This window comes from Mycetomoellerius zeteki, unplaced genomic scaffold, assembly GCF_001594055.1.
Source record: "Mycetomoellerius zeteki isolate Tzet28-1 unplaced genomic scaffold, Tzet1.0 scaffold128, whole genome shotgun sequence".
Lineage (NCBI taxonomy): Eukaryota > Metazoa > Arthropoda > Insecta > Hymenoptera > Formicidae > Mycetomoellerius > Mycetomoellerius zeteki.
The window spans coordinates 1,257,428-1,266,592 of NW_017256212.1; the positions used below are offsets into that span (position 1 = coordinate 1,257,428).

The window sequence follows — 9,165 nt, forward strand, 5'->3', positions numbered from 1 at the left end:
TCATTCGCGTAATTGGGTGGGGCATTCGATATTAATTAGTGTACAGTTAATTCGATGAGATGCCGTCGGCGTAACGATACGCATCGTAAACGAGAAACTGTAGAGAGAGAAAGAGAGAGAGAGAGAGAGAGAGAGAGAGAGAGAGAGCGGAAAGAAGACCGCGTTGGTGACAACGCGACGTTTATGAAGCAATCATGCGCGGTGCATAATGCGCACAAAATCGCGCTGCACAAAGAAACTTGCGTACGTGGTGAGGTTTTGAAAAATCAGCTTTGTATTTTATTGCCGAGCGAACGAGAGCGTGCTCAAACTGCTCAGGTAGCAAGCTTAAAATGATTGCAAATAACGACAACTTGCTACTTGGAGCTTATAATTTCTATACTAAAAAGATTGAGCTTTTTTTTTTCAGAAAAAGAATTTCTTTTTAAATCTCACATATATTGTCAAATAAATATTGATTCAAAACATAAATTCTTAAATAAGGCTATAAATGCCGGCCTAGAATTGGATTAAGTTAAATTAAAATTTAATTTAAATGTATTTCATTTAATTTTAAATTATAAATCTTAATTCGTTTTAATGAAAGAATTATGAAAGACAGATTTATCGCAACATGAATCCATTTATCGCATGGGACATTCCTGAAGTCTATCTCGAAGCTATCTAATAACATAACACATACATATATGCCTACGAAGCTACTCAGATTAGACGTTCACAATCACAATAGGAATAGCAAATTACGAATCTCGAATCGCATTAAGTCTAACGCTAGTTTAATAATATAAACCTTTATAGAAGTTTAATAGTACTGGTCAATTAATCATTTATTTTTGAGTATTAAAATTCAAGTATTATTAACATTACTTTTAATATTCAAAATAAGTGATTAATTAACCAGTACTTGTATCACATTTCTATAAGAGTAGTGTTGTATACTTTCTTTATAGTATAGAAATAGTTTTCCTGAATTGTGGCAGACTACTAACTAAAACAATAGTCGAAATCCATTTCGAGGTAGTTCTCCGTTTTCTCATTTTCCTGCCAAACGTAGGATAGCTAACGTTCGTTCATAAATCGAGAGCTATCAATTAATCGTCAAGCGCAGCAACACGATGTTCTTCCTTGAACACAAGATTCGTCGGTTTTTTTTCATGCACATGTTTTGCGTTTACTAATGGCGAATTCGATTGGAAGCACTAGTGCGCACTAGTGCATATTAAAGCCGTTGTATACTGATTTAATTTGAACATAAAAATGAAATGCAAATATTCTGAATTATGAAATACATATTTTACCTAATAGTACAATAAAATGTATTAAGTATTTCATGATTTAATCGATTTCTATGCTTATTTATAAACATATCTTTATGTTATTTTGTGTACGACGGCTTTAATGTGCACCAGGGCGCACCGAGTGCGTCCAATTGAATTCGCTATAAATCATGCTCGTTTCTATCAATATAGTTTAATTTTAATCTCAGTTCAGCTAACTTTTTTTCTACTTCTAAAAATTAGAAAAAGATGAAGAGTAATTTAAACCGAGATCAAAGTTAATCTACAATATGGGAAGAAACGGATATTATAGCTGCTCCAAATTGGTGTCAAGTCTGTCCTATCTGTAATGCGTGGTCTACAATGCCGATAGCAGTAATGGATGAGACTGTAGGAGTAAAAAATTAACCAATCACAGTCGATTATTCTTTTCACATTCAACTGTGATTGGTCAATTTCTTACTCTTACAGCCTCGTCCACTACCTGTTAGGCCGGAATCAGACTACGCATTGAATATTGAGATTGAAGATTGAAAGATTGAAATTTGACCAATCAAAACAATAGGAGCTAAAATTCCTTTGTCCTCACTGGTCAAATTTTAATCTTCAATCTTCAATCTTAATCTTCAATGCGTAGTCTGATTCCGGCCTAAAGGCACACACCTTTCGTAGCAATAACTATAAGACGTACCGTAAGAATCAGCCAAATTAGAATTAAGGGTTCAAAAGAATTCTCGATTGTGATTGGTTGATTCTTACGGTACGTCTTATGGTTACTATTACTCCGGATCTATAATAGGTGTTTTAAGCCTTCCCAGGTAGCAACACACGTCATTTTGACATCATTTTGACGTCAAAGGCCGTCATTTTGACGTCAAAAGACGTTATTTTGACGTCAGCTTGCTACCAGGGTTAAGTCGTAAGAAACTGACCAATTACAGTCGAATTCGAAGAGAATAATCGATTATGATTCGTCCATTTCTTATGGCTTAAGGCTTAAAACTCTATTGTAGATCCGGGGTTACGGAAGATGTGTGCTATGGCCTTTACTGCCATTGTAGACCACGCTTAACTATCCGTAAGGCCGGAATCAGACTACGCATTGAAGATTGAGGTTGAAGATTGAAGATTGAAATTTGACCAATAAGGATAAAGAAATTTTAGCTCCTTTCATTTCGATTGGTCAAATTTGAATTTTTCAATCTTCAATCTCAATCTTCAATGCGTCGCCTGATTCCGGCCTAAGCCAGGCTTTGCACTCTTTGCCATTCTTCGCATGAAACGAAGACAGATGTACGGTCGAACGACGGGATGTGAGTAGGAGGGAAGACGAGTAGGTGCGAGGGGCGCAACTACCGAGAACAGACCTATCGCAAGGAGCGTCTGCTGGGTCAGCTGTCGAGGCGATTCGTTCGCGTACTGACACGTTGCAATTTCTTCATCGTTCTTCACGGATTGCGTCGCGTTGCGATTTCGTGTTACGTTCGAATACCAGTCGATATCTCAATCTCTCGCCGGAATTTCGGTTGACTTGAGCAGAAAGGGAGAAGCCCAAGGGTCGTAATTTTCCAACTCTTCTTCCGAGCCGATTTCCGAAACGAATCGCGAAACGAGACCAAGGATACGTATGTATTATGAAATTATTTGGAATAGATTCTGATCGGAATTATTCAATTATTCTCTAGATTTCTATTGTATTTTGTAGGAAAAACAGAATAATTCCGATCGGAATCCATTCCGACTTGTTCCATGATAGATTCTCGGATAGCCGAGTATGAGCGGCACCACCCAATCTTGCCTATCGACGATTGCGTCGCTCGGCTGTTTGCGTTAACGCGGTAAAAGCCGCACGGCGTGAATGGCGTGAATTGTGAAATGCGTGAATCTCCCTTCAACGAAACGCGGGCCGCCAGGCGTGCGTAACCAGTCGACCAGCGTGACACGCGGCTCGCAGGCGCGGCACCGCCGAGTGACGTCGACCGGATCGCGGATTCCGATTACTCCGACGGCTCGTCCGCCGACGCGAGAATGCAGCAGAAAACGCGCCCGCTATCTATCCGCGATAATGTAACTGACGTTGCGGTTTGTTTCTATTTTAAACTGGAGTCAGTTTTGACTTACGTTTCCACGAGCGACGACATTCCACTCACGCGAAACGGTCGCGATCATTCGATCGAAACGCTTATATTTTCTTGCGTAATGTATCGATGGTCACGAGTTTTGTTACAATAGATCCCGACATCGTGACGATCTCAAACTACAATTCTGACAGATGTACTCGTTTGCTTGCAGTTAAATCAAGGCTGTATGGCAACACCGTTGAAAACGTAAGAAAATGTCCAGGAAGCGCACCAGGGAGGAAACTATGCTGGCTACCCAGAAGAATAGCGTTAATGGAGAAAGTGCGTCCTGCTCCAGGGAAAATTCTCCGTTTCACGCTGTAAGCATTAATGATAATTTCGATGCAAAATAAACGAATAAGTCGGTACTATCGTTTGACCATGGAAACATATCACCTTAATAGGAACCTTTTGCAAAACTTTCCCAGAGAAATCTATTTTTCTCTCGAGATTGTGACAAATAACTTTTTCATCGGATCACACATGTATTTAAATATAAATTTATGTAGACTGTTAGATTAACATATATGCACGTATATTTTTATTTTAAATATTTAGTTTTGCGAGACTACAACGCATTAGAATGTCTAACATAGACACATGTATATATTTGTAAACTCTGTGTATATGTAGTCTATCATTATTATATATAATATTGACAACAAGCTAATCATTAATGTGTTGTCTAGAGATAATGCATAATATTGCATTTAACTGATAATAGTCTGGCGTGATTCTAGATTGGCGTATCTAATGTGATAAAAACTCGGAAAAATTTTATTGCTCCTACAGTCTTGCTCGATAATTAAAAGTGAAGTCACGTTGATTTTAAACATATTGAGAGCAATTCGACATTTATAAAACTTGTATATATTTTTTATAGTTATATAATATCTGAAAGTGGTTAAATACAATTGTGCTGTCTTTTTACTTTTAAACATCAAACGTTTTTTTAATATAAATTATTGATTACAACATTTGAGATAGTATAAAAATTTTGTTTCTATTATAAATAGAAGTGTATTAAACAAACAATGACTTGGGGATCCAAGCAGAATTGTAACCGAGGTAGCTGTGCAAATTTAATGTTTCTAAAGGACTATAATGATCAAATTTCTGTTTGTCAGGAAAGATTACCAGTAAGTTTTATTTTTTTTACACGAATTATATATTAAAATATAATATTATTATATGATATAATATATAAATTGAATTAATAAATGATAAAGACAATGTAATCATGATAGCGTAAAAATTAAAAGATGTGACAAATTTTTTTTAACATCACATACATCATTATTTGCGTAATTTTATAATACATAAAACGTCAACTGTTTATTTTTTACTGAATAGATATTTATTACCTTGTTAATATATTATCTTCTCATATATTTTAGTCAATCTGTAAAGAAGCACCTTTTAGTGACGATCCAGATGCTATCGTAGAGAGGAATGCATGCGATTATAACACGCGAATTACCTTAAAACAAGCAAGAAGTGGCAAAGGTATATTTTATAGATTCTTATTCAAAATATTAAATATATTATAGAAATTTGTATTATTATATATCACTTAAATCTCCTTTTTTTATAGTTCCTAGAAAAATTAGAGTTTATGCCGATGGTATTTATGATCTCTTCCACCAAGGACATGCACGGCAACTTTTACAAGCTAAGAATATTTTTCCAAATGTTTATCTTATTGTTGGAGGTAACTATGCAAAATGTTTAGAAAAACTTCATTATAACACATTTATACTTTGTTCTTGTTTATTACTGAAAAAATATAAATGTATTTATGGTATATTAATCAAATAATTTTCTTTACAGTGTGTAATGATGAATTAACACATAGCAAAAAAGGAAGAACTGTAATGACGGACTTGGAAAGGTATGATGCTGTTAAACATTGTAGGTACGTAGATGAGGTTGTTCGAGATGCACCCTGGGAATTAGATGATGAATTTATAAAAAAGCATAAGGTACATTCATATTTATACATCTTTAAATTTATATAACCAAATGCTGTATATTTTATTTCATAGGAATTGCATGAATTATGTTGTATTACAGATAGACTTTGTTGCTCATGACGATATACCATATGTGACAGATGATTCATCAGACGTTTATGCTAAATTAAAAGCTAAAGGTATGTTTGTAGCTACACAGAGAACAGAAGGGGTTTCTACATCGGATATAGTTGCGAGGATAGTCAAAGATTATGACATATACGTCAGGAGAAATCTCGCACGAGGCTACAGTGCAAAGGAACTTAATGTGTCTTTTCTCAGTGTAAGTGATTATGAATCATTACCCTAATAATGTCATTTGCCACACTTACATTATTGAACTTAAATGTTATATGATTATATTGAAAGAAATATGCAAAATAGTAATAAGTAAAAATTAGTTATAACAAATATGTGTTATAAAAAATAAAATCTTACAGGAGAAAAAATTTCGCCTACAAAACAAGTTTGATGACCTAAAAGATAAGGGAAAACGAGTAATGGAAAACATTGGTGAGAAACGAATGGACATGATAAGCAAATGGGAAGAGAAATCTCGGGATTTTATTGATGCCTTCCTCCTGCTCTTCGGAAGAGAAGGCAGATTGGTATGTATGTGCGTGTGGACGTGTGTTTGCGAATACGTGCTTTTTAAATATCCTTTTTCTAAATCATATGTAAATTACATAAAGATACATTGGAATTTTTTATTCATGTTTGTAGTCAACAATTTGGAATGAAAGTAAAGGACGCTTAATGCAAGCGTTATCTCCACCGGCAAGTCCGAAAAGGGACGGTAGCCCAAGTAGTAGTAACAGCAGCCATGATGAAGATCAGACAAGGTTCGTTTTTTTTTTAATATACTGTCTTTGTGTGAAACTCTCTCTTTGTGAAAATATCGTACATATTTAACTATATCTTAATTTATATCTTATCTACCTCTTACAGTCCACCACCAAAGAAAACAGGACGCTTTGAGTTTTCACAAAATAATCACTATTTAAGTGATGATTACAGTGATGATGAAGAAGAGCATCTACACTCCAAATGATAACTAATTACATTAAAAATGCATATATTCTTTCTGACCAAAATAAACGTGCAATTTTTATTTATTACCTTGAAAGTTTAGATGTATTTTCATACACGAACTGCTGATGATGATATACTTAATGGATTTTGTATGATATTAACTAGCACTATATATTAAACAAAATTGCCTGTTGTGATGTGAGAGTTTAGTGTGTTTTTGCAGATTTTATTAATTAGATCATAAAAATGATAATAGATGATACATCTATGTAGATTATCTGAGCCATGTACTACTCAATATTTTTTTTAGTTCTTGCTTTTGAGACATTATTACATCGCTTAGTTCCTATGTTACTTAAAGCAAATGCAATCATTTATCTTTAATTTGGTTTCATAATGGAAAATTATGATTGATACATGTATCCATATTTTTAAAGTAAGCACGAAATGATGATTAAAATTACATTTAATATAAGACACATTAATATGTGCTATTATTTTATGATTAATTTTTTGTACAGATTTTTATAAAATAATATTTAGTTAATTGCATAAATAATTTATTTTTTACTTTTGAACATGTAAAATCAATTATGATCTAATTTAAACGAATGCAATTAATATTATGATTATTAAGTTTTATTTTAATTATGGTGATATAATAAGACGTGCAAAATGGATATTTTTAGGCTCACAGATTGCAAAATTTTATTTATTGTATTTTGTATGCAAATGTAAGAAATAAATGAATATTTAGAAAATGCAGTATGTAAAATATTTTAATACATCGCTTTACCTATCATATATTTAACCCTTCGTGGTCACACCTCTTAAAAATTCCGTAATACCAGAGTCAAAATAAGCGTATTTAATTGATTGTTGTATTCAGTTTTTGTTTCCTGAAATAAAAAAAATTACTGGTTAAATATGATTGCGAAGGGTGAATATAATATTTCTAATTATTTTTTCTTTATGCCCATTACCCCAATGTAGATTAACTTTAATTTCTCTCTCTCTCTCTCTCTCTCTCGATTCAATTCAACTTATTCTTCATCATTTTCTAATCTTTAGAACCAGAAAAAGATGAAGAATAAGTTGAATCGAGATTAAAGTCTGCATTGGTGGAAATGGACATAAGAATGAATGACTACGTTCAGCAGAAAAAGCAGCTTTGCAACTATTGTAAAATTCTTTGATATGATTGGTCTTGTCTTTAGTTCCTCATTGGATCCAAATGTATAAACCAATCATATTTAAGAATTTTACAACATTTACAAAGCTGCTTTTTCTGCTGAACGCAGCCAATGCTTCTTTGTGACAGTCGGAATTTCAGAAAAGTCATACAACCAATCAGAATCATTTAAGTTCAACACGTTATACAAACAAATGATTTAGTGAAAACGGACATTAGACTTTCACAATTTGAAAATCGCAAATACTCGAAATTACTATTCTTTGAAAAATTCTTGAAATTTTGAATAATATAATTTTATTATTTATTATATGACGTTATTTATTACATTCTTGATATTTATTATTTAATTTCGTAAATTTAAATGCTTTTTTCAAAATTTATATTTTTTCTCGATCGAATTACGCCATTTTGAAGCTAAACCTGCATTTGTTACAACGTTGAAATTCGGCGAAAAATCATTGCAAAAATTTTTTATCTCCTCAATTCTATAGAATTAAATTTAAAAGCGATTAAGAGCATATTGAAGTACAAACTTCGAGCTCCAAAATGCTTTTTTAATTTTTGGCAAGCCATACTCTTATGATGCTAATTAGCTCTCTGGCCGTAGAAGATTATTGCGCATGAACCTCCTGCAGCTTCATGCGCAATAATCTTCTGCGCAAATATTCAACGCAAAATGATAGAGAGGTTATGTTCTGATATATTCTGTCCTATAACATATAATAAAAATTTATATTTAATTACATTATATACACTATAAAATTCCTCTATATTGCAGTGTATATTGGATTCAATGCATTTCAATTTCAAAATTATTTAACATATCACTGCGCATGCTCCGACACTTGACGCTGCCATATAAAGTACCTTAGGTGCGTTCCGTTTCACGCATGGTATGCATGATATATCATTTTATCCTTGTTGTTCACCGAATATTAAAGAAAGATAAAATAATCGTGCGCATAATGCGTGAAACGGAACGCACCCCTTAACGTCCATGTAAAGGCGCCTTAATTCTCTATTCGCACTTGCCGTTAGTAATCAATGTTGCGATTGGCTGCAATGAAAAGGAGACTAACGGAAAACCGCGCGCATGCGCGAAAGGAGTAGCGCGCGAGAGAGACAACGTGAGTTTTGGCGATTTTAACGAAAAAACTCAGTAGTAGTGGCCGTAGTGGGGTGGATAACACACGGGATATACAAGAAGGGAAAAACCAACAAATCGTAGCTGGTGTTCAGTGTTCTGTGCCGTTGGTCGTCCTGTCGATGATCGCCGTCGACGCCGCTGGTTTTACGCTTGTTGCGATTTCGGGAAAGTAATCGTTTTTCGTGGTAACGGGCGAGCGCGAGTGACGTTTCATGTTGAACACGAGGGTGGTGCGGAGGACCTCGCGGCTGTCGCCTGCGCGATCGCATTTTAAATGATCGGCGACGGGACGGACGAGTGTCGTTGCACGTCGAAGACGGGAGGACACGCTCGGCAAGATTTGCGCGTACAAAGGGGAGAGAAGAGAGAGCCGATGTTGTAA

The 9,165-nt window shown here is 34.4% G+C and overlaps 2 protein-coding genes across 10 annotated transcripts in view; both read left to right on the plus strand.

Moving 5' to 3' along the window:
• The window catches only part of LOC108731438 (choline-phosphate cytidylyltransferase A), a 9,017-nt gene extending 2,217 nt beyond the window's left edge, over positions 1–6,800 (plus strand). For 2 of the 9 annotated variants that reach the window (XM_018461775.1, XM_018461774.1), the window contains 9 exons: positions 3,570–3,717; positions 4,414–4,536; positions 4,795–4,903; positions 4,992–5,108; positions 5,228–5,379; positions 5,471–5,692; positions 5,850–6,017; positions 6,133–6,251; positions 6,358–6,800. In XM_018461775.1, the coding sequence (XP_018317277.1) occupies positions 3,613–3,717; positions 4,414–4,536; positions 4,795–4,903; positions 4,992–5,108; positions 5,228–5,379; positions 5,471–5,692; positions 5,850–6,017; positions 6,133–6,251; positions 6,358–6,460 (1,218 nt within the window). In that variant the 5' untranslated portion in view covers positions 3,570–3,612 and the 3' untranslated portion in view covers positions 6,461–6,800. The other 7 variants (XM_018461773.1, XM_018461776.1, XM_018461771.1 and 4 more) reach the window with 7 other exon arrangements.
• A 2,102-nt stretch (positions 6,801–8,902) lies between these two features.
• Positions 8,903–9,165, plus strand: part of pbl (epithelial cell transforming 2 pebble) — an 11,133-nt gene continuing 10,870 nt past the window's right edge. Inside the window, exon 1 of the mRNA XM_018461767.1 lies at positions 8,903–8,952. Within this exon, the coding sequence (XP_018317269.1) occupies positions 8,903–8,952 (50 nt within the window). The remainder of the gene's footprint in view (positions 8,953–9,165) is intronic.